At 45.8% G+C, this 27,944-nt stretch overlaps 2 protein-coding genes across 11 annotated transcripts in view; one reads left to right on the top strand and one right to left on the bottom strand.

Annotated features, from left to right (window-relative positions):
* Positions 1-73: 73 nt before the first annotated feature.
* On the bottom strand, positions 74-12,152 carry ATOSB (atos homolog B). 8 transcript variants are annotated; one of them, XM_081151511.1, is made up of 9 exons: positions 12,113-12,152; positions 4,267-4,410; positions 3,053-4,022; positions 2,591-2,649; positions 2,293-2,398; positions 2,017-2,175; positions 1,740-1,808; positions 1,481-1,656; positions 74-1,349 (listed from the first exon to the last, which is right to left on the bottom strand). In XM_081151511.1, exons 3-9 carry the CDS (start codon positions 3,944-3,946, stop codon positions 1,196-1,198), a joined length of 1,617 nt encoding a protein of 538 aa, XP_081007637.1. In that variant the 5' UTR covers positions 3,947-4,022; positions 4,267-4,410; positions 12,113-12,152; the 3' UTR covers positions 74-1,195. The 8 variants fall into 8 exon arrangements, with proteins under 8 accessions (XP_081007637.1, XP_081007634.1, XP_081007640.1 ...); XM_081151508.1 differs by lacking the exon at positions 12,113-12,152 and adding an exon at positions 11,658-11,823; XM_081151514.1 differs by lacking the exon at positions 12,113-12,152 and adding an exon at positions 11,684-11,731.
* A 7,081-nt stretch (positions 12,153-19,233) lies between these two features.
* The window catches only part of UNC13B (unc-13 homolog B), a gene marked incomplete at its 5' end in the record, with an annotated part of 145,656 nt that continues 136,945 nt past the window's right edge, over positions 19,234-27,944 (top strand). For 2 of the 3 annotated variants that reach the window (XM_081151121.1, XM_081151119.1), the window contains one exon: positions 19,239-19,605. In XM_081151121.1, coding sequence (XP_081007247.1) covers positions 19,584-19,605 — 22 coding nt within the window. Of the gene's footprint in view, positions 19,606-27,944 lie in introns of all 3 variants that reach the window. The other variant, XM_081151120.1, reaches the window with a different exon arrangement.

The following is a 27,944-nucleotide window of genomic DNA, read 5'->3' as shown; positions in this document are numbered from 1 at the left end:
GAAAGGGCAGAGTCCCAGCTTCAGTTAGGCCCCATTCCCATGCTCTCCTCAACAGAAAAAGTACAGCTTAGCTCAAGTTTCCAAACAAGAATTTATTTTCTTTCTTTCTGTCTTTTTTTTTCTCTAAAAAAAAAAAAAAGTACCAGGTACATTTTTTTTCCATGGTTTTGTTTTTTTTGTTGGTTTTTTTTTTTTTCAAGTTTCAGCAAATGCTTGTTCCCCTCAGCCCAGCCCCAGGAGTCAGGGATAAGGCTGGGTCAGAGTCTGGAGTGGGATATGGGGTAGTTGGGAACCACATGATTGAGTTTGAGGGGTGCCCCTCACCCCAGCTGAGGTAGGTGGGTCAGAGTCTGGCCAGGTGAGAGGAAGCACTCCAGTCCTTGGCCCTGACTCTGCCCCCTGAACACCTTCCTCAGTCAGGACCCCAAAGCAAGGAGACACAGGAGAGGGACAAGGGGAGTCTGGAGCCCTAGATGAGGGGTGGTTAACCCCCATGTGTGTGCTCATGCATGCACGCTCTCTTTCTCACATACATACCATACACACAAGCTTGTGTACATACACACACGTATATAAGTTGGCTTTCAGAGAGGGGTCAGAGGGTAAGGGAAGTGAAAAAATATAGGGAAGGACAGGAGAAGTTGAGTGTTTGGCTACTGACTCAGTCCTTCTGGGATAACCTCTCTGCCCTTAACTGAGGGAGAGCAGTTCTCCCTCAGTCCCTACACCAGCCTCTTGAACTCCTGAAGTTGGAGCAATATCTGAATGGGGAAGGAGGAGGAACAATGCCAATTGTCAGGTTTGAGAGGTTACCAAGGCAATCCAATCTGAATAAATTATAAATTAAAAATAAATAAAATAATAAGTGGCCCCTGCCCAGGGCAGGGAGGCATCGTTGGCATGATTTGCCTGGGAACTTGGGACAACCTCAGGGTAGCTCCAGACCCTCCCCACTACCTAAGCTGGCCTGGGAATTCCAAGGGAGGGGACAGGCACGTGGAGAACCCAGAGTAGGGCAGATTGTGGTAAGGGTCAGAAGCTTTAAATACCCAAATAATCAATTTGGGCATAAGCATGGAGAGGACTTTAATTCAAGCCTGAAAGGGTCTCTTGCCACCTTTCCATGTGTTTGCTTTGACCAGGATGGAGCAGGATGGGCTGGTCCTTGGCCCACATGGATTCAGGGCCCTGGCAATCAGGGCAAAGGTGAATAACGTGGATTGTGAGGGGCCTCAGTCACAGCCTGCAGTTCATAGGGGAGCCCTGTGTCCAGTTCCAGGCTCCGGCGGGAAAAAAGCAGGCGGATGTCTCCATGCAGGCTTAAGCGGCCTGAGCGGGAGCTCCGGAACCTGGAGGAGGAAAGGGTGATCAAAATAAAGATCTAGACAGTAGAGAATCAAGAAGAGATCCTATTCAGGCAAGGGATACCTGGTGAAAGGATACCTGGGCCTCCCCAGCTGTCCCTGGCCCATGTCCTCACCTGAGGTGCAGCAAGTAGCAGAGGAGGCGGTGGGTGGGACTAGCATTTCCCTCCTCACCCACAGGCACCAAAAAGAGGCGATGGCGCAAGAAGGTCATGTGGGCAGCAGGCATGTCCGAGAAGTCAAAGGTCACAAGGAACATCTTCACCACAGTCTGGTTGGGGTTAAATAAGGTCTGGGGGCAGGACAGGCAAGGTTGGTAGGGCCTAAGAGCTGTTTTCCTCTCCCCACCCCCACTGTGCCTAAGGGAAAACTCACCACTTGGATGGTGCCCACCTTGGGCACACTGTAACCCTTCCTCCCCAGGGGGTTCAGGTCCACGACACCCTGGGAAGACCATGGAGCCATCAGTCAAGGTGGGTACTGGGAGAACCCTGAATACCCATCCATCTTCACATTCTCACTCTGGGACCTGGCCCTGTCCCCCACTAGAGTTCGCCCTACTGCCCTGACTCTCTTCTAGGTGAGGGACACCTTCTGCCCCCAACCCCTCATCCTCCTCAAGAGCTGATTTTGGGTTGAAATCAGGTCATACCAGGAAGGGGGCCGGGGCATTTTGCTCAGAAACATCAAAGAAGGTGACAGTGACAGGCAGCGTGACATGCTGGGGGCAGTAGGATCCACTAGCTCCAATCTCTGCAGTGAAGCCTTCAATGTGGCCAGATGGTGCAAAGCGTCCTCGAAGCAATGATTCCTAGGATGGGAAAACACTATGAAAGAAATGCCAGCTCTTTTCCTTATCCATCCAAGCCACACTCTACCATCCCACTTCCCCCAAGTACCCCCAGTTATGGAATCCAAGGGTTACTACCTCAAAGTTTCCCAACAGGGTACGGCTGATTGCAGGGATAGGAACAGGGGAGGCACTGGGGGGGCTCAGCAGGTCTGGGCCCTTCTGGAGGCTTCGAAGGGAGCTCCTGGTATGGCAGAGGGTACAGAGTGGGTTAGCTGGAGGTATTCTGGGGTGCCTGCACATGTTCTTAGGTCCCACCCTTTACCATTACCCAGGGTTCCTGCCCTGGGTCCCCTATCCTGGGGTGAGAAAGAGGATTACAGGCTTCTGTCTCCATATTCCAGGGACAGGGAAAAGGGAGTAGCTGGTCACTTACAGCTTCAGGCGACGGGCACTTTTCAGCCTCCGCCCCATAGGACTGCAGTTTGTTGAATCCTATGGAGAGGAAAGATTGAAGAAAAAGATTGGGAGGAGGTAACGTATGTTTGGAGGATCAGGGGCTCATCAAAAGCTCTTATAGGAACATCCCCCCAGGCCTTCACCTTTTCCCAAAGGGGAGAGGGATGGGGGGTTGGACAGAAAAAGGAAAGGGCATTAAGAAGTACAAACTTCCAGTTATAAAATAAGTCACAGGGATATAATGTACAGCATAGGGAATAGAGTTAATAATATTATAATAACTATGTACAGTTACTAGACTTATTGTGGTGATCACTTTGTAAGGTATATAAATGTTGAATCATTAAGTTGTATATCTGAAGCTAATATAATATTGTGTGTCAATTGTAATTTAAAACAAATTTTAAAAAATAGTAGATCACCTCCTCTCCTTACTTACCAGCACAGGCTCCTTGGGCCCAGGCAGCAGGTGGCTCCAGAAGGGTGTGACTTTGGCATTAGAACTGTTGGCAGCAGGAGGGTGACCCAGGGTTCCCCGGCGCTTCTGAGGGGCTGGCCCCTCATCTTCAAAGCTGACATCCAGGGCTTCTCCAGCAGGAAGCAGCCTTCGCTTGGTGGGGCAGGGGCCTGGAGGTCCAGGGCCAGGGGGTGTGTGCTCGGGACTGTGCCCATTGGCAGTGCCAGGGGACTCCCTAGGCCAGGGGCTGCCCCCATTGCCCACCCCAGCCACTGGGCTCTTAACCCCTATTTGTGCAAGACTGTGCAAATCAGTGTCAAGTGTGTGCAGCTGGCCTGGAGGAGCTTGCCCTGGGGACTCCCCCAGGGATCCCTGTCCCCTTGGATCTGGGGAAGCCCAGTCTCTGGTGTGCAAAGTATTGCAAGAAGCATTTGATGGGGGCCAGGGGGGACTCTTGGCCCCTGAAGTCCAAGGTGAGGTGGAGCTACCTCCCTGTTCTATAACACACAGGCCATGATGGCAGAAATGCTGGCTGGCCACACCCAGCCCCAGCCCCAGCCCCTCTGGGTCCAATAGCCCCACAGTAGATGGTTCTTCAGGTGGTTGTCCCTCTCTGGCCCCCAGCCCAGGGCCTCTCTTCAGTTCCCGGGGACCCTCAGTAAGTGGGGATGACCGTTTCAGGGCCCTATGAGGCTCGGAGGCACCAGCTGGAGAGGAAAAGATGGATACCTGGTAGACCCCGGGGGATGTCGCCCCTCCTGCTGGGCTGTAGCCCATGAGCAGGCCACCCTGGAGGGCCCCCTGCCTGACTGCAGGCTGCGAAGGGCCAGCCTCTGGCTCTGAGGATGGAGATGGCTCCGCCTGCACGTGGCGCATGAAGTCCCCCCTTGGGTCAGGGGGGCCCCCCCTCACAGCCTTTATGCTGGGCCTGGGCTGGGGGGCCTGGGGACATCTGTGCAAGAGAAGAGAAGAAAAGGTGGTCAGAGGAATCAATGAGTTTTCTCCCTCCCAGCTGAGTTTCACATCCTTCCCTGGCCTAAAGAGGTGACCTTGAAGGGTTAGTAGGGGTAAAGGTGTCCAAATCCCTAGATGGATTAATGGAAATATAGAGGCCACTCCAGAGCTTCTGAGAAGGTGACATGTTTAGCTCAAGTTTCTTACTAGACCCGCTCCCCATCACTCTCCCTAGCACTCACCCCGATGAAGAGGCCTTAAGCCTAGCTGAGTGTTCCCTCTTCCTGACTGATGCCTGGCTCTCCTAGCTTGCAGTCTGGTCCATGCCCGCTGCACTGGCAAGGTGACTGCCACCATTCCGTGCAGCTCCTGGGCTCAGCTGGACCCTGAAGAGAGAAGAACAGATGTAAGCCATGATCCCTGCAGTCAGTGGTAAGACTCCTCCAATTGTGGATCCTCCCTGCTTATGAGAAGCTTTTCAGAAACTGAAGGGGCAGTCTTGGGATCCAGGTCCCAGAGGGCAGAGCTGGGCTACCTAAGGAGTTACAGAGAGGCAGGTTTTGGCTCAATGTAATAAGAATCTGATAAGTTGAGGCAGGATGACCACTTGTTAGGGTCAACACTTTGGGGACTTGTGCCCTGAATGGGAAGGGGGATGAGATATCCCAAGATCCAAGAGACCATGCCAGATAAGAGGTGGCCAGGGCAAGAATCCAGCCCTTCTAGTCAAGGCCATCAAGTTGCACAACTCCTTCCCATATGTCTGTCTCCAAAGAGACAAGTGCCACTTCAGAGCCCTAAGGGCAGAGGTCTTGCAGAAACTCACCCTCCATCAGCATTCCTCAGTGGTACAAACCTCAGGTCAGCTTAAAGTGGGCCCTTCAACCTTAAAACTACCAATTGCACCCAGCAGTCTGTCCCTTTAACAGGAGTCAACAAATCTAACCATAAACAAGTGTGTGGGGGGGGGGGGGAGGGAGAGGGGGGAGAGGCACTGCCAGAGGCACTACTCCTCCCCCTAGGCCCTGCAAACTAGAGATAAGGCAGTTGCAGTCAGACAGCTAGAAGCAATAGAGGCAACTTTCTGCTCCTCTCCAACACATCTAACACATATCCAATACCCTAAAACCCAAATCACTGCTTTTCTGCTAGAACACAAGATGGTCTTCACCAACTAGTCCACCCTCAGGAGCCCATACTGCATGAAGGGAATGTCAAATTGAAAACCATTTTCCTTCATGGAAGGAAATACTTCTCTTTAGGGCAATAGCCTTTGCTGCCTGACATACATAATGCCTTTTCCTCTTCAAGAAATGCCTTCTTTTGATCCCTGGCCCAGGTTGGGGTGCGTGTGGGAAGCAACCAATTGATGTATCTCTCTCTTTCCCTTTCATTCTGAAAAGCAGTGGAAAAAAATATCCTTGGGTGAGGATTAAAAAAAATAATAATAATACCTTCTGTTTTTCTACACCAAGGCCTACCCTTTCTCTTTGGTTAGGCCAAATGTCATCCCCTCCAGAGAGCCACTCTGGCCACCCCAGGCCACAAATATCTTTCTCTCCTCTGAGACCTCACCTATGGCAGTGTCACTATCTCCTGGAACCCAGTCACAGTTCTGTTCATTCTGTGGGTAAGACATCCCCTAGACTGACCATAGGGTTCTTGAGGATAGGTCTGTACCCCACTACTCTGTCCAACTCCAAGCACAGGAGTAGGCACACAGAAGGGCTCAAAACATGGAATATGAGCCCCAGAGATCTGGGCAGCAGTCCAACAAAGCAGGGAAAAACTTTCAGAATGAGAGAAGCAGAGAGATTAATTGTATAGGAAGAAAGAGAATCAGTAACAACAGAGGTGGGAGTAGGGGCAAGGTAAAAGGGGAGATTTGCATCCATGGACTGAAAAGCTCTCTGACTCTAAATTCCTGTCATTGCACCCCACACTATCCTAGTTCACCTAGTTCTCATTAGAACTGGGATCCCTAAGAAAATTCTGGTTTCCTGTGGTGGGTGGGGTGGTGGGAAAGGGCAGAAGGCCAATGGCAGTGTTGTTAAGAGGGTACAACTTGTACTCTCTCTATCCCTCCTTTCCTCTGCCCAAGCCATACCGATTCAGAAAGGGCCTTTTCCTTAGCACTTCCACCTCCAGGTCATCCCAATTAGCCTCTTGAGCCCTTGCTCTGGGGAAGCCAGGTGATGACATGATGCCCTACTTGACCCCAGCATGCTTGGCACCTGCTCATTACCCCAGAGCCCTCTCAGTTCCTGCCATCAATGAGAAGCTCTAAGACTCATTTCCCTGCCACCCAGCCGGTCTGGCTCTAGACCATGGCTTCAAGCTGACTCATGGGACAGGACTGCGGGGGAAGGGTAGGCCAAACCTCCTCTCTGTGTACCGGGTGGGCAGCAGCTGGTTTCAAAACAGCTGTGCCAGTATTTGGCTGGCCAAAACTACAGCTCCCAACATGCCAAGGGAGCAAGGCCAGCAAAAACAACAAGTACCAGAATACCATGGGATCTGTACCCTCAGACACCTGCTTGGCCTGGGAGGTGGGGGAGGCAGGTGTTAGTATAGGTACAAGCTCCCAGGCTCACTCTCCCCTTCCCTTCAGTATTAAAGATATCCATTTCTTCTCTGATCAAGGAGGGTGGCAGGAAGAATTTCTCTCCATGTGCTTACCACCCTCATCCTGTTCAGAAAGAACTGCTGCCAGCTGCTCTACATTGTCCCTACACATGTGCACACAGACTAGGGGTCTTGTTTCCATAGACCACCACTGTGAGTAGGAAGGTCAGCCTCTGCTCTCTCACCACCCTCTTGCCTACTGGCCTAGAGCCCTCCACCCTCAGTGGAGAGGGAGCAGATCTCCGCACCTCTTCCCAACTGAACCTGGCAGACTCACCTGGGTTCCCGGACTCCTTGGTCTGGACGATCCCCCATCCCCACTCCTTGCTTAGCCTCCCAGGTCCTTTCTCACCCCTCTCCTTCCCACAGCCCGGGACAGGCCCCATTCCCCACTGGAGCCTGGTAAATTTGCTCTTTCCCCTAGTACACACTCACCCCGCTCCCAAATTGGCTCCGCCACGGAGGTCGCTGCTCCAGGCCCCTCCGTGCCGTCCCTCCCTTTGAATCCCCAGTCCTCCCCGACACGGGCCCCCAACCCAAACAAAGGGTGGCTCCGGCTGAGCCCTGCTCTGCTAGGCTCTTCTCTGTTTAGCTTCTTGTGCAACACTAGCGGGCCCTGGCATCTGCAGCCCCCCAGTCACTGCTGCGCCCCTCCCCGCGACTGTCCCTCCCCGTGGCCGCCCGAGCTCCGCGCTGCCGACTCTGCTGCCCCTCTGACTCACAGGCCATTTCCTACCAGCTGATGGGGCTGCCCGCCCCGCCCAGCGTCCCAACCCCCCCACCCGCGGCTGCCGAGGCCGCCACGCCCCCCTCAGACCACGCCCTCCAAGGCAGCGACCATGTTCATTGGCCCATAGGATGCCAGCCTCCCACGACCTCAAGTGTGAAGCACGCCTCCTCCAAAAGATGCACGCCCATTGGTCCATATGGGGGCAGGCCTACCCAGAATCGCCCCGCCCACCTCCTTAACCCCTCCTCTGCCGAAGTCCTAAGCATCTCTGCCCAGCCATTTAACCCTTTCAAAGGCATAAGCTTCTCACTTCACCTCCCTGCCCACCCCCCTTCCTCTAGAGGCTGGTTAATAAGACGCCCTACTGCTTTCATAGACAAAGTTGGACAGCCTCCAAAATCCACCTGCTCTTCCCACACCAGACACCAAATATCCCCACTCCCATTCACCTTTCCCCACTTTGCAAACCAGAGCTCCAGAGACCAGAGTCTAGAAAGATTCCTTCATGCCAGAGCAGATGAAAATAGTTCTGAAGTGAGACACTATCTCTTTCCATTGAGAAATGGTATTCTTTCTTCTCTTACTCTATACTGAGGTTCTTTGCTTTCATTAGAGGGGACCCAAGAGTTCCTGAGATAGGAATACATTTTAATTCTGAGATCTAAACATCATTCTTTGTGTCTCTGAACTCCCATTCTGAGATTAGGCTGCTTTATCCCTTCAGCCAGTACTATTTCTATTCATAGGCCCCTGTTCAAGGAGACAGAACACCCATGGAAAGTGGGATAGGAAGGCTTCTGCCCAGAGTGGGGGAAATATGCCTAACTTTTGTGATGGAGCTCACCCCTATGACTCACAGCTCCCTCGAAACTCCCCACCCTCCCCCTGAGTCACTGGGCCCCAGGCCCAGCCCAGATCCAGCCAAATTAAGTTGCAGCAGAACCAGCATTCCTAATTCTTGTTCTCCTATTTTAAATGACCAGGATGGAAATCTCTGTAGAGATTAGGTATTAAAAGAAACTTTTCAGAGGGTTTGCTCTAGGGGAAAGCTAAGAAAATAGATAGCACTACCTTTCTGGCTGCATTTGTCAGCAAGTTAAACACTTTGGAACTTAGGAGTTTTTCTCTCCCAGTATTCCACAAAAGCAGGAGGCAAATACCAGAACCAAAACATAGAAGACTCAAAAACTGAGGCCCTGGAGAATTGACATCAGCCAGGGCAGCTCTCTGGTTGTGCCTCCAGAAGAGGGGGAATCTGTTCTTTATATAGTTCAGAGGCCACAGAAAGCCCAAGGTCCTTCTTTCTGCCGTGCCTGTGTTTTGGGCCCCAAGGGCCCTGAGGTTGTCACTGGTCAGTAAAAAGAGGTTCCCCTCACCCTACTTCCTCCTTGTACTCTAGACTTAGGAAGGACAAGCAAGTAAGTTAGTTCCTCTGCCTTCTTCTCACTTCAGACCAGGGAAAAACCCTGAAAAACAACCCAGTTGCCATGGACTGACTTCCTTGCTGGTTCCCTAATAGTAAGAAATAGGAGTAAATTTTCAACACCCTGAACAGAATTGCAGAGTACCAATGTAAGAGTCTACTTGCCTTAGTAAAAGCTTTCTGGTAGACAAAGAACACTGTAGGAAAGGAATAATCCCTTGGTGACCCTACCTTGTTCTCTCTTAGTGTCACTACCATAGGCCCAGGCCTTGGTAACCTGCAAAGGTCAGGGGGCAATAGTTCAGAGGGAAAGATCAAGGATGTTCTCAGCCTCAGTGTGTACTGAAAAAGCAGCATGCTACAATCAAGAGGACTTACCCAGCCGTGGCTGGTGGTTCTCAGTGCTTAGAGCATCAGCCCTCCCATTGAAGGATCCCTGGTTCAATCCCCAGCCAGGTTGGGGTGCATTCAGGAGGCAACCAATCAATGCGTCTCTTTCACAACAGTGTTTCTCTCTTTCTCCTCCCCCTCTTCCACTCCCTCTAAAAATCAATGGAAAAAATATCCTTGGATAAGAATTAAAGAAAAAAAAGAAAAAGAAAAGAGGCCTTACCTAGCTGCCCTAACTCCTACTCTACTTTATTTTATTTCTTTTATAGCCATTACAAACAGCTGACCTACCCCCCATCTCTCTCTCTCTCTCACACACACACATACACACACACTTCTTTCTCCCTCTATTAGAATGGAAGCTCCACTGAGAGGAGCAGTTTTGTCTGTTTTGTTCATGCAGATATTCCCAGAATTAATATCAGTGCCTGGCACATAATATGTGTTCAATAAACATTGGCTGAAGGAAGCAATGAGCCCTGGGCTGAGAGAACAGCAATCAGGAGATTTGGGTCCTACCTCCTGCTCTCTTACTGTGAAACCTGGAGAAAATCAGTCTTTTTGATGGTAAGTTTCCAAATCTGTCAAATGAGGGGTTTGCATAAATGATGACCACTGAGGACCTCTACAACTCTGCCCTTATACTGCTATAATTCCAACGGCTATTGTTCACTCATATCCATTTTCAGAAGATGGTTCTAAGTGTCTGAATGCCCTGCTGCTAGTATGAAGCAGAAAGGCTATATACTACAGCCTCAGCACAGTAAACTAATGCCCTTTCTCTTCATGCCCCACCCACTCACACAAATGCCCCAATCCTGAGGAAGACAGAGTATGCCTTAGGCCCGCCTCTCTGACAGACAGTCTGGGAAGCTGGGTTGCCATAGCAATCAGCTCCTCCTCGAAAGGCATCAGCCTGCCCTCCTTTACCCCACCCTACCCCAAGGCTTTGTCTGGCCTCAGCACCCCCTCCTTCTCCAGCCAGTCTCTCAGCTAGCGGAGGCTGGCTTGGGGCCCCTTTCAGTAACACTGTCACACTCATTCAGCCACTGTGTGGAAGACAGGCCTTTCCCACCCTCTCTTAATCAGCTCAGAGGCAAAAAGAACTCTGGCACTACATCAAGTCCCCTCAGGGAACCAGAGGAGCCCCCAAGAGGACTAGGCTCTGGTAGCAGTTCTGACAGTCAGCTTCCAAGCCAGGAGTGTGGGAAACTATTCCTTCTTCCTCATACAATTGAAGCTGGAACCTCACATCCCTAGTTCAGCCTACAACCATGGCCCACCTCTCAAAACATAAATCACATACCTTCAATAATCCTCACTATGTCCTTCCTCCCACAGAAGTCCAGAATTTCTGAGGGCCCTAGGGCTTCTGACCCAGGAGAATGAAAAAGGTGGGGAAAATCAGTTTGTGGCAAGTGGTAAAAATATGGCTACCAGTCACTTGGGGGGCTGTTGGGAGAGACTTTGATAGTAGTGGTGGGTGGAGTCTGGGCCTTGCTGCTGGTTACTAGGGTCTCTGGCCATCGAGTACAAAGTCTGGGGCAGGGCACAGCTCCTAGACGGGCAAGGACCAGGCCAGGCCCTAGGGCGAGGAAGGAAGTGGGAAATGAGCACACCCAGAGCATAAGGGCAGAGCAAAGTGGGGGGAGGGGGAAGACAGGGACTATGGCAGGCTTCTGGGAGGAACAGGAACTAGAGTGGGGGGTTAACAGGAACCGAATGGGGGGAGGGTCCCCAGGGACACCAGGTAGGGGAAGAAACCCCAGTCCCAGCCAGATAGATCCAAAACAGACTGAGGAGACAGTCACACAAGCCTTGGTGGCAAGCAGGGCCCTGCTCCTCTCTAAGAGTGCTCAGCCCAGAAAGTGGAGTTAGGAGCTGAAGAGCCAGGAGCACTACAGACTGGCTTCTTCACCCCACTAATTCCATCACCCTCACTCCTAGAACACAGTATACAAACATCTTCCTGGAGTCTTTACAGTGCCCCCAGACTTTTACCTTCTCAAAACACTAGGGGTTCTCGCTCATCAATTAGAGCCTGCAACCCCTTCCCCTCATACAGTGCCCCAAACCCCTTACTTTCTTTCTCCTCAGTCCCTCCGTCGCTCCCACATTCTGGACCACTAGCCCTTCATCACACAGCACCTTGTTCCCCCAAAGTGCCGTCGGATTCCCCTCCCCCTCAAGCATCGCCTCCAAACCTCCACATCAGACAGGGACCTCACCACTTCACGTAGTACCTTCCACCTCCATAAAGCACTCCCGCCCCTCCCCCACAAGAGCCCCTGAAGAGTGCACCTCCTTGTCCATACATGGAGCCCCCAACTCCTCCCCCAACTGTCTTTCTCCCCCCCAGCAGTCTACAGATCCTCTTCTTCCCTAACGTGTCCCCCACCTCCTCATGTCTGCGCAAGCGCACCCGGGTCCTTCACCCTTTCTTCCACCCGCACCCCGCCCCACACCTGTAGTTCCGTGAATTCCGTTGCACCTGGGGAGGTAGTGGACTGGTGCAGTTACCGAGCGGCCCCAGCTGCAGCCTGGGCCTGCAAACCTCGCCCCTTAGGTCTGAGCCCCGCCCCCGCAACGCCCGAACCCACCCTCTCCCTTGTCCCACCTCCCACCTTCCCCGGGTTCGTCCCCTTTCCTAGTTTCTTTAATCCCTCGGGGTCCTCCCCTGTAACCCAGACCACGCCCCTCTCTGGCTCCGCCCCTTCTCGTCTTTTGGTCTCCCCAGGATCCTCCGCTGGTCCCGGGCCCCACCCCTGGTCCCTGCCCGCTTTTGGTCCCTCCGCCTTTCACTAGGACCCGCCCCCTAGAATTCCAGCCTGGCAGAACCTGTGCCAGGCCCCCTTCCAACACTAGCCCCCTCCCATCTCAGAGCCTCTCCTCCCCTCATCCCTCCGCTTGCTTGCCTCACCCAGGCACTCGCTCTCCAGCCTGGATCCTCGGGCTCTGATTGGAGGCAGCGGCCCCAGAGGATGGCAGGGGAGACAAAGTGATTGCTTCATGTCGCCTGAGGTCCCACCCCAGCCACGTGCGGCTTCTGTGATGACAGGTCTAGAGGGGCGGGGCCTCTGCCCGCAGGCTGTGGGCCTAGGCTGACCGGATCCGGGCGGCGATGGGGGCAGGAGCCGGAGCCGGAGCCGGAGCGATAGCCTGAGGGCTCCGAGCCTGACCCGGGCTCTCCCCAGGTTTTCGCGTGGTGTGAGCTGCAGTTGGAACTTGAACTCTTGTGGGGAGGTAGTGGGGAGGCCTGGGTTGGCTCGCGCAATTGCCCTAATGGGGGAGGTCTGTGCTGTTTGCAAGGTCGTGTGCAAGGAGTCTCAGGGGTGTGTGAATAATGGGGAAATCTGGGCGATGGGGTCTCAAGTTTGAGAAGTTTACGGGTTTCTGCAGCCTACCATATGTGAGATAGCCTGAGTTCTGGGAGATGGGCGATAAGAGTCAGATCTGTATCTGTGGAGGTGAGCCAGAGAGGAAGTCTGAATTTTAGAAGCCTAAGTTTTAATACGGAGATAGGAGAGCCTCAAATCTTTGAAGAAAAGCAGGGCCTTTGCCTTGAACTAGTGTTGAGTGAACTTTGTAACACTTACGTTCTGTAATTTAATTAGTTTCTGAGTCTTCTCTCCAACTTCCCCACTCCCCACTGGTTCCCAAATACTGCATGGGAGGTCGATGCTTCCTAACTACCGGTAGATGGCAGCACAGGATCCTTGCTGAATTGAGTGGCCCTAAACCCAGAGCCTATAGGGCCTAAGGAGCCGGCGGTACAGATGGCTGTATGGTAGGTCCGATCTGATCAAATCTCAGATTTTTAGGTCTCTGTGACTTTCTGTGAGTAGTTAACTTAAGCGGGTTTACTGAACACTAATGATGTACTAGGGAGGAATTTTTTTCCTCTGCCTTTAAGGAACTTGTTTTAGATAGTCGTACAAATACCTATATAATCCTGAAGAGAGTAAAGTTTGAAGGGTGTTGTGTAGTGGAAAAAGCACAGGGTTTGAAGGCATTTGAGTTGGTCTTGAAATTTGGGTATTGGGTATTTACTAGCTGTATAAATTTGGGTAAATTACTTGACTTTTTAAGAAATAAACTTTTAATTTTAGAACAATTTTACATTTACAGAAATTTTGTGAAGATAGTACAGTTTCCATATACCCCATACCCAATTTCCCTTATTATTAACATCTTACGTTAGCATGGTTCATTTGTTACAATTAATGAACCAATATTGATACATTAACTAAAGCCCACAGTTTATTCAGATTTCCTTAGTTTTCACCTTATGTCCTTTTTCTATTCCAGGATCCCATCCAGATAGCACATTACATTTAGTTGTCATGTCTCCTTAAGCTCCTCTTGGCTGTGACAATTCTTCAGATTTCCTTGTTTTTGATGACTTTGACAGTTTTATGGAGCACTGGTCAGGTATTTTGTAGAATGTCCTTCAGTTGGGATTTGTTTGATGTTTTTCTCATGATTAGACTGGGGTTATGCATTTTGGAAAGGAATACCATAGAGATAAAGTGCCAGTTTTATCACATCTAATCAATCTCTGCATCTGTATATATAGTATGTTTACATACACAATATTGGCATTAAACTGTATATTTGTATTACAATCTTTTTAAAAATCAATGGCCTAAACATTCTCTGAGTCTTTATTTTTTGCCAAGATTTTGAAAATTATTTTATGAAAATTTTTAGGCATATAGAAAGTTATAAAGAATACTCTAACAAACACCAATATTATTCTCATACAGCTTTATAAAATCTTAATATTTTACCTCATTTACTTCAAATTCTCTTTTAAGGAAATTAATATTTCGGATAAAGTTGAAACTTTTATATACTCCTTAATCTCATTTCCTTCTCTCCCCAGAAGTAACCACTATCCTGAATTGGTGTTTATCTTTCTTTTGCATTTTAAAAACAAATTTTTTGATTGATGTACATGTATTTCTATTGGGTAGATACCTAGCGGTAGAATTGCTGAGTCATAGGGCATGTACAAGGTGTCCCAAAAATGTATACACACTTTTCAATTTTGAAAATGAAATGTATTTTAATAAACACTGCCTTATAATTATTCAAAGTCTGTGTATACATTTTTTGGGGACACCCTTATATGTTCAACTTTAGTAGGTATTCTCAGTATATTTTCCAAAGAGATTGTAACAGTTAACAGTCCCACAACAATATATGAGAGATCCAGTTTCTTTATTTCCTTTGCAACTCTTTTTTTTTTTTTAAATATATCTTTATTGATTTCAGTGAGAGGAAAGGAGAGGGAGAGAGAGAGACAGAAACATCAATGATGAAAGAGTCATTGATCAAGCCCACAACCCGGGCATGTGCCCTCACCAGGAATTGAACCCCTATCGCCTGGATCCTAGGTTGACACTCAACCACTGAGCCACGCCCGGCCGGGCTCCTTTGCAACTCTTGATGTTGTCAGTCTTTTTAATTTCAGCTATTCCTGTATATATGTAGTGGTATCTCATTGTGGCTTTAGTTTGTATTTTCCTGTTAGCTAATAAAGTCCAGGTACCTTTTCATGTCTATTGGTTACCTTCCCTTGTGATCTGCCTGATCAAGTCATTGGCCCATCTTTCTATATGGTTGTCTGTCCTTTTGCTATTTGTAGCTCTTTGTATATTCTGGATATGATTCCTTTCTTAGAGAAATCTGATGTAAATACCTTTTCCCACTCTGTAGCTTGCCCTTTTATTCTCTTAATGGTGTCTTTCAGTGAACAGAAGCTCTTAACTTTAATATAGTCCAATTTATCTGTTGGTAATGTTGACCTTCAAAATAAAACAGCCAGTTGTTTTTACCAGCAAAAAATAGGTTTATTCAGAAAAAGCAGAGAATTGTAATTCAGGTCAAGCATGCTATAGCAAAAACTATAGGGAAGTTCAGCAAACAAAGGGGAGGAACATTATAAAGGAAAAGGAGGAAGTTGGGAGGCAGTGCTTTGAAAGAAGGTCCAGTGGAGGAAAGCCAGAGTTCAGGATGGGGATGGCTTCTCATTGGCTGAGCTGCCACAGCTCCCATTAGCTGGGCTTGTTGTTGGGTAAGGAGAAATCTTCCTTCCTCCTCCTAGAGCAGTAAAATAGACATTTCTTATTGGGAATGCTAGGTATGCTATCTTCCTGTTGAGGTGTGTAATGGACATCCAGTGGTAGTGTGTGAGATCTCTACCTTCTAGTCTCTGCACTTCATTTTATTTATTTAAAAGATTAGGATTTTTAAAAAAATATGTTTTTTATTGATTTCAGAGAGAGGATAGAAGAGGAAGAGAGAGAGAAACATCAATGATGAGAGAGAGTCATTGATTGGCTGTCTCCTGCATCCCCCCCCCCCCATTGAGCCTGCAACCCAGGCATGTGCCCAGACTAGGAATCGAACTGGGATCTCCTGGATCATAGGTCAATGCTCAACCACTGAGCCACGCCTACTGGGCTCTGCACTTCATTTTATATTTATTTATTTATTTATCCTCACCTGAGGATATTTTTTTCCATTACTTTTCAGAGAGAGTGGAAGGGAGAGAGAGAGTAAGAGAGAGAGAAACATTGATGTGAGAGAGACACATGGGTTGGTTGCCTCCCACACGCACCCTGACTGTGCCAGAGATCAAGCCCGCAACTGAGGTACGTGCCCTTGGCCTGAATCAAACCTGGAACCCTTCAGTCTGGGGGGCCGACGCTCTAACCACTGAGCCAAACCAGCTAGGGCTGCACTTCATTTTAAATGAAATTTCCTTTATTCAGTTTCACAGTTTATGGTTAATGCATTTTACGCCCTTTTTAAGAAGTTTTTGTCTACCCCAAGGTAATAAATATATTCTCTTATGTTACTGTCTATAAGATTTATCATTTTATCTCTTACAAGTCATCTGGAATAGATTTTGTATATGGTGTGAGGTAGGAGTCAAGATCCACACTCCCCTCCCCCCTGCCATGTGGTTATCCAATTGATCCAGTGCCTTTTGTTGAAAACACTGTCAAAGTACAATTTCATAAAAGTTAAAAAGCAAGATTGTTATAAGAATATAGAATGAACACATGTCAAAGATTTATTTAATTCACTAATAGGGAATAAGCAGGAAGGTTGGGGTGCGTTTGGGAGGTAACCAATAGGTGCATCTCTCACGTCCACGTTTCTCTCTCCCTTCCACTCTCTCTGAAAAACAATGGAAAAATCCTCAGGTGAGGATTAAAACAAACAAAAAGAATACAATTGGCATAAAGCACAAGCGGACAATCCAGCTAGTCTGAGCCCACTGCCAGGTGGGGCTTCAAGGGGCTTTATACCCTTTTCCCTATAGGTTTCAAAGCTTCCCTGCAGGATATTTTGAGTATCAGACTAGGTTTCAAAGTCCCCTTCTGCATCGTTGTGGCTTATCTGGCAATGTTTGTACATACATTTGGTCATCTTGTTTGTCAAGTCTTAAGACTGCTGACTTCTTTGTTTAGTGGGTGAGATAAAACTCCCTCTTCTTTTCCCCTTCCCCAAGATGGCTATCTTTCCTGCCTAACATCCCCCAAGTGATATTTGTTACAAGTATCAGAGCTAGAACAAAAATTCAGGTGTGGTAGGCAGATTTTTTAGATGGGCGCCCCAAAGATCCTGCCTCCTGGTGGTATTCAATTTCTTAGGTAATCCCCTTAGGTAAATCCCTTCTGATAAACAGAATACAGCAAAAATGAGGGGATGTCACTTCTGTGATTAGGCTACAAAAGATTATGACTTCCATCTTGCTTAGCAGACACTATTGCCTTCTTAGCTTGCATACTTTGATGAAGCAAGCTGACATTTTGGAGAGGGCCACATGACAAGGAACTGAGACCAGCCAATAGCCAATAAGAAACTGAGGCTCTCAGTCCAACAGCCCAGGAGGAATTGAGTCTTGCCAACAATAACATGAGTGAGCTTGGAAGTGGATCCTTTGTCGTCAGGCTGGTACTTTGATTGCAGTCTGTAAGAAACCTTGAACCAGAGGATCCAGTTAAGCCATATTCAAGATTCCTGACCCACAGAAACTGTGCGATAATAAATGTTGTTTTAAGTTATTAAATTTTGGGGCAATTTGTTACATGACAATAGATAATACACCAGGTGAATCTGATTGATTCCAAAGTTCATGCTCTTCACAATTTTATTAGGTTGTTTCCCACTACTCTACATTGTTTCCAAGTGCAGAGTGACTTTCCATTCTTTGTTGGATGGCTTCTGCATCTCCTAGGAGAATCCCTAGTTCCATAAAAGTTTTGCTTTTCCCACTATTGTCTGTGTCCATATAAATTCTTTGGTTAGTCTCCCCCTTCCCTCTCCCCTACCCATCCCTGTCTTCCCTCTGAGATTTGTCAGTCTGCTTTGTGCTTCTATGTCACTAGAGCTTTGCTTTTTGTTCTCTGTTCTCAGTCAGTTCCACAGTCCAGAAGTTTAACACTTTTTTAGTTTCTTTCTCTTGTAGTTTAGGACAGCTGGGCTAAATAGCTAGATATTCCAATCCAGCAGCACAGAGAATGCCCATTGTCTTTAGGGTCAGGCATTTCTGTTGATCAGGCTTTCTGAGTTGCCCTGCTTAAAATTTTTCTCAATGTATTGCTTCAAATGTGAATAAACACTGGAAAGATAAGTCTCCTTTCCTTCTTCAGGCTCCTAGTGTTACTCTCTCATAGCACCTATTCCAGTGAGAGGAATCACATGGTAGCTAGGCTTGATTTTGGAAGGCAAAGACCCTATTAGATTGACAGACCCTTCCTGGATCTAGCAGGAAGAATCCTATGGGGCCCAGAGCTTGCAAACCTGAAACCTGAGCTGGCCTAATGAGGCCTTAGAAAGCACCTAGTCTAATGGTGCTAAAACCTGGCATCACATTAGAATCATCTGGGGAGCTTTTTTGTGACCCTGGATAACTTACTTTAAAATTTTTATTTATTTATATATTTTTTTATTGTTGACCGTATTACAGATGTCCCCTATTTCCCCTCCTTTTGCCCACCTCCACCTAGCTCCCACTACCCCTCTCCTGGCTTTCAACCACTCTGTTGTCTGTGTCCATGGGCTATGTATATCATCTGGGGAGCTTTTAAAAAACAGGATGCCTCAGCTCTACCTCAAACCAATTAAATCAGAATTTTGAGGTGGTGGGGTGTACATCATACCATGTGTCTTCTCTTTTCTGCTCTGGTCTTTTTAACTTCCATAGTATGTGGACTTCTTGCTAGAAGTCCTCAGCTTAAAAAGCCTATCTTCCCTCCATTCTTCAATCAGTAGGTATTTATGGACTAATTACTATACACTTGGCACCACTCAAACATTGGAGACACAATGGAGAGCATGGAAAAAGGTCTAGATAACAACTGAGGGCTCCAGACATTTTTCTTTGCGCTCACTCATGTCCCCACCCCGCCCTCCGCCTCCGCGTGGTGGCTAATGGAGAACTTCCAGCCCCGGAAGGTTTGGCTCCGTGGTTAGAGCCTCCGCCTGCAGACCACCGGGTCGTGGGTTCGATTCCAGATCAAGGGCATGTACCTGGGTTGCAGGTTTAATCCCAGGCTAGGTTCGGATGCGTGCAGGAGGCAGTCAATCGATGTGTCTCTCACATTGATGTTTCTCTCTCCCTCCCTTCCTCTCTTTTACTCTCTTTAAAAATGAATAGAAAAAATATCTTCGGGTGAGGATTAACAAAAACAAAACTTCCATGCTGTGTGGTACAATCTCGTCAAATTATTACGGGTAAGTACTTCATCAGCTAAGGGATAGACCCTTTAAGGAAGTCCAATGAAAATCATCAATGAAAAGACTGTGTTCTCGGCGGGAGGCCGCCCAGGAGGGAGAAGCAGAGGGCTTCAGTATTCACCTCACACCGGTGAGGGGAAGCGCACCCCTCTCTGCTTTAAGCCTCCGTAGTGGCGGAGCTGCCTTCATTCTTACACACTGGGAAAGCCGAGGGAGACTCCGCCTCCTACGTCTCTTAAGGGGGCGGGGTCGGTGGACTGGGCGTGAGCTGATTGGCTGGGAGGCGGGGCGCCGCGGGTTGGTTCCATCCAGGCGGCCGCACGGATCCCGGGTGGAGTGGAGGGAGGGGGGAGTCCTGGTCGCTCCTTTCTCTCAGCGATGGCGCCGTGGTGCCGCGCCCAGTACACCGCCTGCCGGCCGGTACTCACAATTATCGGGAGCCCCCTCAGTCGGTGAGAATTGGAGCTGGTCCGAGGGAGCAGCAGAACGCTGCCTGCAACAGGGACCATGAGGAGCGGCCAGACCCGTGGAGCCGATAGCGGGAAAAGCCGCGGCACCTGCTGAAAGGAAAGAGAGTGCGGCGGAGCGGCGGAGGCGCGGCGGAGCCTCGCCGGCGGCTCGCCGGCACCTCGGCCATGTCGCTGCTCTGCGTGCGTGGTAAGTGCGCGGACTGGGGGGGGGGGGGTGCGGGGTGGGGGGTCTCTGAGAGGTCCCCACACGCTTCCAATAGACATCGGGTTACCACCCTTTCCAAACTTCACTTCCTGTCCGTGCCTCAGGGGACAATTATGTTAACTTATTTATAAACATTTAAAGAGTTCTTTCCACGCTTGTTTTTCCTCAGGCTCCTGTGAAGGGACTGTTACCTCTCCATTCCGGTGGCCATGTGACAGTGTTGTTGGCTGGCAGGCCCAGATCCTATTAAACAGTGACTGGCACTCTCCTCTAGGGAGAGTGGACCTAGGAAGGAAAGAGACAGGGATAGTTGCTATCTGTCAATAGTGAGAAATCTCCCATTCTTTTCTTCCTCTTCCCTGCACCGTAAAACTACGGTCACCTTAGTAGCAGATTAAAAATTTTTTTTTTTTTTTTAAATCACTCTTGGAACGCATAGGGGGACAGCTGTCATATCCCTTCTTCCATTGTATTTCTTGGCTTGACCCTTCTATTGCTTGTCTTGTCCCCTGCTCTTTCCCTGTAGTCTAGGCTAAGGTTATTCTCATATTCGACTTGCAAAGGTGTGTTGGCTTCTCTCCTTAACAGTAGAGTGTAAGAAGTGTGATTAATTGATTGACTTACTTAGCTTCTGTCCCAGTAACTAAAGATGAAGGGCCTTTATTGCTTTTTCACGGAGGACATTTGATCCATCTAAGAAGATATTTTAAGGCAAGAGCTTTGGGGTTTATATTAATCAAGGTGCATGGACTAAGCTCCAAGAGGGTAGAGACGTTTTCTTACAGGTTTTTGTATTCCCTGTGCCCGACATAGCGAAGCTCTATGCTGGTTTTGAATGAATGCAAAGACTGATTTTAGAGAGTATCTGATTAGAAAAAGGGTTTGGATTACCTGTTGAATTTGATCTTGGGAAATTCAAGTTACAGTCTGTCAAACCTGTGTTGAACAAGAGGGGATAAGGTGGCTTGTGAGTGTGAGAGAGAATTTATCCCTAAGAGCCTTTTCCTGGCTGAACCTTTTACTGGAGAGTTAGAGTTCATGTTTCTTTTGGCTTTGTGGATTAGAAGCATTGTTTGTGATCTCTCTAAGTGTTTTCCCCCAACTGCTGCAAATGGAACTGCTTTTCTCTTTTCTGTTCCACTGTTTTGTTAAATCTGCATTAACCCAAAATGGGATTTGGCTATTTCCAGGGATTATGAGACACCAAATTTTCTTCTTTTGCTGTTGATTTTTCATTAATGAGAATTTTGCTTTTCTCTCAGCAGCTGGGAATCTATTTATTCCTTTAGATCCCTGCTATTGAGTAGCAGGATTTGGGAGAGGTTGGGTTTTGCAGTGTCTCTTGGACAGTTTAAATCTGCTGCCACATCTTATTACAGAGCTAGTCTTTATGAAAGAGTCTTTAGGCAGGAGTACTATTAAACCAGAAATTCCTGTTAAATTAATTAATTAATGAAAAATATGTCTATTGATTTCATAGAGAGGAAGTGAGAAGGGAGAGAGAGAGGTAGAAACATCAATGATGAGAGTGTCATTGATCGGATTGGCTGCCTCCTGCACGTCCCCTACTGGGGATCAAGCTGGCAACCCAGGAATGTGCCCTGACTGGGAATTGAACCTTGATCTGGATCATAGGTTGATGCTCAACCACTGAGCCATGTTGGCCGGGCCCTATTTAACTGAATTTAAATCAGTTCAGAGAAGGAGCTGCTGTTGTTTTTATTTGTTGTAATATTGGGCCACATTCATGTCTAGAAATTCTGCTGTTTAATTAACATCTTAACCTCTTAATGTTCATTAGTCAAATTAATCTTTTTTTGAACCTGGGGCATTGGAGACCAGCAGGTCATTGTCATTTGAATGGAGATCCTGAAGATTATTAATTACTGAAACAAGCAGCTACCTTGTATAGAAGTATTCATGTTAAATTATTCATCCTGGGGAAACCTACAGAAATGGATAAAAAGAAATCTTTCTAAAATGACATTCCTTGCATTATATTTTGTCAGTTAGGAATGTTGTTCATGTTCTGAAAGAAGCCTGTGTAATGATATTGTAGAACTACTCAATTTCTGTTTGTCTTGGGGTAGAATTGAATTAGAAACTTTTTCTTTGTAGTCAAAACTCAGTCATTGATTTGATGTAGAACTTGGCAAACTGATATTGATTTTAATGATCCTGACCATTTCAGTTAGTGTCAGTTTCTTGCCCTAGCTCATTTGCTCAGTGGTTAGAGCATCGGTCTGCAGACTGGAGGGTCTGGGGTTTGATTCCAGCCAAGGGCATGTACCTCAGTTGCAAGCTCAATCCCTGGCCCCAGTCAGGAGGCAATCAATCGATGTGTCTCTTTCACATTGATGTTTCTCTCTCTCTCCCTTCTACTCTCTCTGAAAAAGCAATTGAAAAAAATACCCTCTAGTGGGGATTTTTAAAAAAAAGTTAATTTCTTGATCTTACCCTTTAATCATGCAGGTTAAGGGCTCTCAATACAAGTAGTCTGACTCCAGCTCTCCTTTTTGGATCTATATTCTTGCCTATCTTTATACAGGTACTTTGTACTAGTACTAACTTGGTTCATTCCTGTCTCTGCACTGTTCTGCATTTGTACCCCTGAAATAGTTTTCTTTCTGTATCTTCTACTTATCAAAAACATATTCTTCCTTTCCCAGCTCATAGTCTACATTGTTTGTTGAAAATTTTTTCAATTCCTCAGTCATCTTTCTTTTTTACACTCTTTAAACTCTTAAAACATAAATTACTTATATCTGAACAGTGTCACGAATTTGGCAATGAATTGTAAACTGCCTGGCGCCTAGTCTTGTACTGTTATACTCATGGTGACCCAGACAAAGGTGATAAAATAGCACTGGTCAGATAAAATCTGGAATTTTGTCTTCAGTGGGGGTATTTGATTCTAAGGGGCACATTGAAAAACTAGAATTTCTTCAGAGGAGAATAATTAGAATAATGAAGGGTATAGAAGCCATATGAGGAATTGAGAGATTTAGTTTGAGAAGATCTAAGAGGGAAAGGATCATAATAGTAGGTGAAAATCATTTTAAAAAACTGTTGTTCCAGAGGACAGAACTGGGACAAGTTGATCAATGATTGAAAATTGTAGGAAATTAGATATTAGCTTAACATAAGGAAGAACTTTAACAATTAGGGCTGTTCTTAACAAATGGAATGGACTACTTGTGAGGATTTTTTGACATAGGATACTTTAAGCAGAAATTGGATGAGTGGGTAAGTGTGTTCTAAAAAGGTTGTCTATGTTGAGTGGGAGGCTAGATTTGAAGAATTTTAAGAAACCACCCTTTTATAGAATTTACTTAATCTTTCTGCAAATATTTAGCACAGCTTTCCTCAGAATATTGATGTCTTTTTGCTTCCATAGGCGCCAGTACCACATGAGCAACTCCAGTAAACTAAATAAAGAATTTTCTTTAGCTTTTGTTGTCTTTGCGTTCATGACTAGTTTCTACAAACAAATTATAAGTATTTTGAGAACTGAGTCTTTCCATATTTCTTTGTAGTTGCCACAGGGTTTATAATTGAGCCATGGCTTTCCTTCCTCTAATTTGAACCAGAAGTGATCACACTTGACTTGTTAAAAAATCAAAAACAAAAAATAGTTTTGGGGATTTGAAAAGCAATATATACTAATATATTATTAATCATAGAAAATTGAGAGAGTGCAGAAAAGTATAAAAAGGAAAATAAAAATTACCATTGTCCTACCACCCCCTTAACACTATTGTTAACTTTTTTGTTCATTATTTTCATTGTTTTGTCTTTGATATAAAGGTATGGGCGTGATAAGTGATTCAAACAGTTTAGGATGTGAAGTGAGAGGAAAAAGTTCTCCTGTCCCCATTCCCTGTTCTCACTCCCCAGAGGTAACTACTGTTTACCGTTTCTTGTGTATCCTAGAAATTTTCATTGTATATGCATATATAGATACTACAATTGGATGTATATAATACTCAACTTAAAAAAAACCTTAATGACATATTTTTCTAACAGCTTATGTGAGTGTAAATCATTCTTTTTAGCCCTGGCCAGGTGGCTCAGTTGGTTAGAGCATTGTCCTGTACACCAAAAGGTTGTGGGTTTGATTCCTAGGCAGGGCACATACCTATATTTTGGGTTTGATACCCAGTCGGGGTGTGTACCAAAATCAAATGATTGATGTTTCTCTCTCACATCGATGTTTCTCTCTCTCTCCCTCTCTCTCTCTCTCATCAATAAACATATTCTCTGGTGAGGATAAAAAAATAAAATAAAATAAAAAATCATTCTTTTTAATGGCTGTGGAGTATTCTATTATGAGTATACATAATTTAATCAGTTTCATATTTGATGGACACTCAAACATTTTTGTTTTCTATTATAAACAATGCTACAGTGAACATCCTTGCAGATAGTTTTGTTATGTTTGGGGATCTCCAATCAGATTTCCACCAGGACTTTGTGTGATTTGCTCATTGTTATTTTCCTGGTGTAATACTTATACTCACCTAAATCCATTAGCAAACCAAATGCCTCAGCATCTCTCAGATTAGCATCCAATATTAGAAGCAGGTCTTTTACCAGTAGGTAACATTTTATAAGTATCAAAAAGACCAAAGACCTCAGCCCTTGTTAAGTTTGACCTGTGATTATTAATTTTTTTACTAAGAGAAAGTTTATTTAGAAAGTCACAGAGGTAGAAGTGAGCCATAGAAGAAGTTGACCTGTGGTTTTCATATACTTTTATTTTTTATATTCTTTGTATTATTTAAAAATTATTTTCTAAATTGAAAATTTATTACTTGTGTTTTTAAAACAGAACAAACAAATGTCACTAGTAATGAGAACTATACCAAATTGATTCATGTTGTGACTTTCCCTTAGAAAAGTTTATCATAATTTGTCTGTCACATAGCCATCTATTTAACTGAAAGGATACTATTGAGAAACTCTTAGAATGTGAACTCTGATGGACACTCAGGACACATATTGATTGTGGGTTGATTCTAGTTGGTGAGACCCCAGATATATACGGTAGATCCTTGAAAAACATGGGTTTGAACTGTGCAGGTCAATGTATATGCAGATTTTGGTCTATAAACATTGGAAAAGTTTTGAAGATTTGTGACAATTCGAAAAAACTCTCAGATGAATTTTATGACTTTGTTAATAACATTTTCTGCCCTGGTTGGTGTGGCTCAGTTGAGTGTCATCACATGCACCAAAAGGTAACTGGTTTGATTCCTAGTTAGGGCACATACCCAGGTTGTGGGTTCAATCCCCAGTTGGGGTGCATATGGGAGGCAACAGATGGATATTTCTCCCTCACATCAATATATCTCTCTCCTTCCCCCTTTCTCTCTAAAATCAATAAAAACATATTGTAAAAAACCATTTTGCCTGGCCTGTGTGGCTCAGTGGCTGAGCATCGACCTATGAACCAGGAGGTCACTGTTTGATTCCTGTTAGGGCACGTGCTCAGGTTGCAGGCTCTATCCCCAGTTGGGGTTGTGCAGGAGGCAGCCAACCAATGACTCTCTCTCATCATTGATGTTTCTGTCTCTTTTTCCCTCTTCCTTCCTCTCCCTGAAATCAATAAAGACATTTAAAAAACAACAAACATTTTCTTTTCTCTGGCATACTTTATTGTAATAATACAATGTGTAATACATATAACGTACAAAATATGTGTTAATTGACTGTTTATGTTATTGGTAAGGCTTCCAGTCAATGGTAGGCTATTAGTAGTTAAGTTTTGGGGGAATTAAAAGTTAAATGTGGCTCAGTGGTTGAGCACTGACCTAGGATCCAGGAGATCGAGGTTCGATTCCTGGTCAGGGTACATGCCCAGGTTTCAGGCTCAATCCCCAGTCTGGAGTGTGCAGGAGGCAGCCAATCAATGACGGCGCTCTCATCATTGATGTTTCTATCTCTCTCCCTCTCCCTTCCTCTCTCTGAAATCAATAAAGATATATTTAAAAAAAAGATAAATGTGGATTTTTGACTGTGGAAGTGGGATCCAGTGTCTCTAACCCCTGAGTTGTTCAGAGGTCAACTGTATTTTGGTTTACTATAACTGTGGAAAGTAAGAATAGTAATGATTTTAGAATTTAGATTTTAGAGTCAAGTACTTATCATTTCCCCACCAATATTATTGTCATCTGCCTCAGGCAACTCCTTACTGCTGGGTTTATGTCATATTATAGTCTCTGACCTTACAAGCAGAGTTGCTGCTGGGTTCCTTTTGCTTAGCTGTGGCATCAGGAAGTTGATTGTGCCTTGTCTGAGCCAGGCAGCAGTGAAGGGGGAAAGTACCAATTTCCTTTGCCATAGATAGCTGTTGTCATAAATTATTCTCTTCCTTATAAGCAGTACATTCTGTAATTGCTTAGTTTCTAAAAGAGTAATTTCTGGAAGTTGCACTCTTTAGGTCAGTAGGCTGAGTTTTTATCCTGTTTTACTTGTGCTATGTATTTTAGACTTTGCTATGTGAGTTTGTTTAAAGTTTGGGCTGAGTATCATTAGTAAATATTTGTTGAGTACCTTCTCTGTACCTGTTTATGGTACATATCTATATAGTAGATAAGAGCCCAAGGAATCTAAAGGGTTTTTAAGAATATGTTTTTATTGATTGTGGAGAGAGAGGAAGGGAGAGAGATCTATCAGACTGACTCCTGCATGCCCCCTACTGGGGATCGAGCCTGCAACCCAGGCATGAATCAAAGGCATGAGCCCTGTCCAGGAATCAAACCGGCAACCTTTTTGGTACGTGGCCAGACGTGCAACCAACTGAGCCACACGGGCCAGGGCTAAATAGTTTTGTTGTTTTAAAAAATATGTTTTAATTGATTTCAGAGAGAGGAAGGAAGAGAAACAGCAATGATGAGAGTCATTGATTGGCTGCACCCTGCTCTCCCCCTACTGGGGATTGAACCAGCAACTGAGGCATGTGCCCTAAAGGGGAATCCAACCGAGACCTGGTTCATAGGTCAACGCTCCGCAACTGAGCCACACCAGCTGGGCACTAAATAGGTTTTAGTCATCTGATTTCTTATTTAAACCCCAAATCTGTTAGGACTATTAGGTCTGACCTGGATAAGCAGAATAAGTTAAGGTTCTGCTGTAGTGGAAAAATACTGCACCATTTTTTTCTAATTTTTAAAGCAAGATTCTTTGAGTTTGAGGAATGTTTTATACATACTTTCTAATGGACTGTCTTTTATTAAAGGTCAGGGAAGATTTGCTATTTGTATATTAAAATTTTTTAATTGACTTATTACGTATGTAAAGAAAAGTACACATATGTTAAATGTAAGGCTCACTGAATATCACAAAGTGAACACATTCATGCGACTACCACCTAACAACCCCAGAAGTCCACCTGATCCTTCCTCTCAGTCATTACTCCCTCCCACTTTCCCAGCAATCACATTTTCTGACTCCACTACCTTAGAGTAGTTTAGTGTTTCTTAAATTAATAAACTTCATTCTTTTTCTTTTTTAAAGAATTAAATTTATTTGGGTGACATTGGTTAATAGGGTCATATAGGTTTCAAGTGTACATTACTGTGATACATGATCTGTATATTGCATTGTGTACCCACAACCCATAGTCATATTATCTTTCATTACCATAAATTTGGTCCCTTTACCCTCTTCCACCCTCCTACTCCCTTCCTTCTAGTAACCACCATACTGTTGTCTGTTTCTGAGTTTCAGTTTTATATCCCACTTACCTTCATTATTTTTTAGAGCAGTTTTAGGTTCACAGTATAATTGAGCATAAAGTTTTGCCTGTTTTGAACTTTTTATTTTTTAAAATTTATTCATTTATTTTTTTGTTAATCCTCACCTAAGAATATTTTTTCCATTAAGTTTTAGAGAGAGTGGAAGGGAGGGAGGGAGAGAGGGAGAGAGAAACATGGATGTGAGGAATACACATTGATTGGTTGCCTCCTGCATACACCCTGACTGGGGCTGGGGATCGAACCAGCAACCCAGGCACTTGCCCTTGACCAGGAATCAAACCTAAGACCCTTTGGTGTGGGGGGTGAGGGAGTTGGGTGCGGGGGGACGATGACGCTAGAACCACTGAGCCACACCAACCAGGCTGTTTTTGAACTTTTAAAAAATTGAAGTCTGATTGACATATAGTAAGTAGTCCACCTTTACCTGCTGGGAATACGTTATAAGATTCCCCCCAGTAGATGCTTGAAACCACTGATAGTACCAAACCCTATATATACTGTAAGTCCTCATTTAACATCATTGATAAGTTCTTAGAAACTGTGACTTGAAGCGAAATTATA

The sequence above is a fragment of the Miniopterus schreibersii genome (assembly GCF_964146895.1).
Source record: "Miniopterus schreibersii genome assembly, chromosome: 11".
Lineage (NCBI taxonomy): Eukaryota > Metazoa > Chordata > Mammalia > Chiroptera > Miniopteridae > Miniopterus > Miniopterus schreibersii.
Note: the sequence above shows the minus strand (reverse complement) of the source record. Positions and strands in the feature narration are given on the sequence as shown.

What these genes read in the sequence shown, in the direction of transcription:
- ATOSB (XM_081151511.1), bottom strand. Translation starts at nt 3,946, where the DNA reads ATGCGCCACGTGCAGGCGGAGCCATCTCCATCCTCAGAGCCAGAGGCT. An exon ending in CCCTGTTGGGAAACTTTGAG is followed by an intron (nt 2,176 to 2,292) that starts GTAGTAACCCTT and finishes TTCCCATCCTAG; the next exon opens with GAATCATTGCTTCGAGGACG. An exon ending in ATGCCCCGGCCCCCTTCCTG is followed by an intron (nt 1,809 to 2,016) that starts GTATGACCTGAT and finishes TGGTCTTCCCAG; the next exon opens with GGTGTCGTGGACCTGAACCC.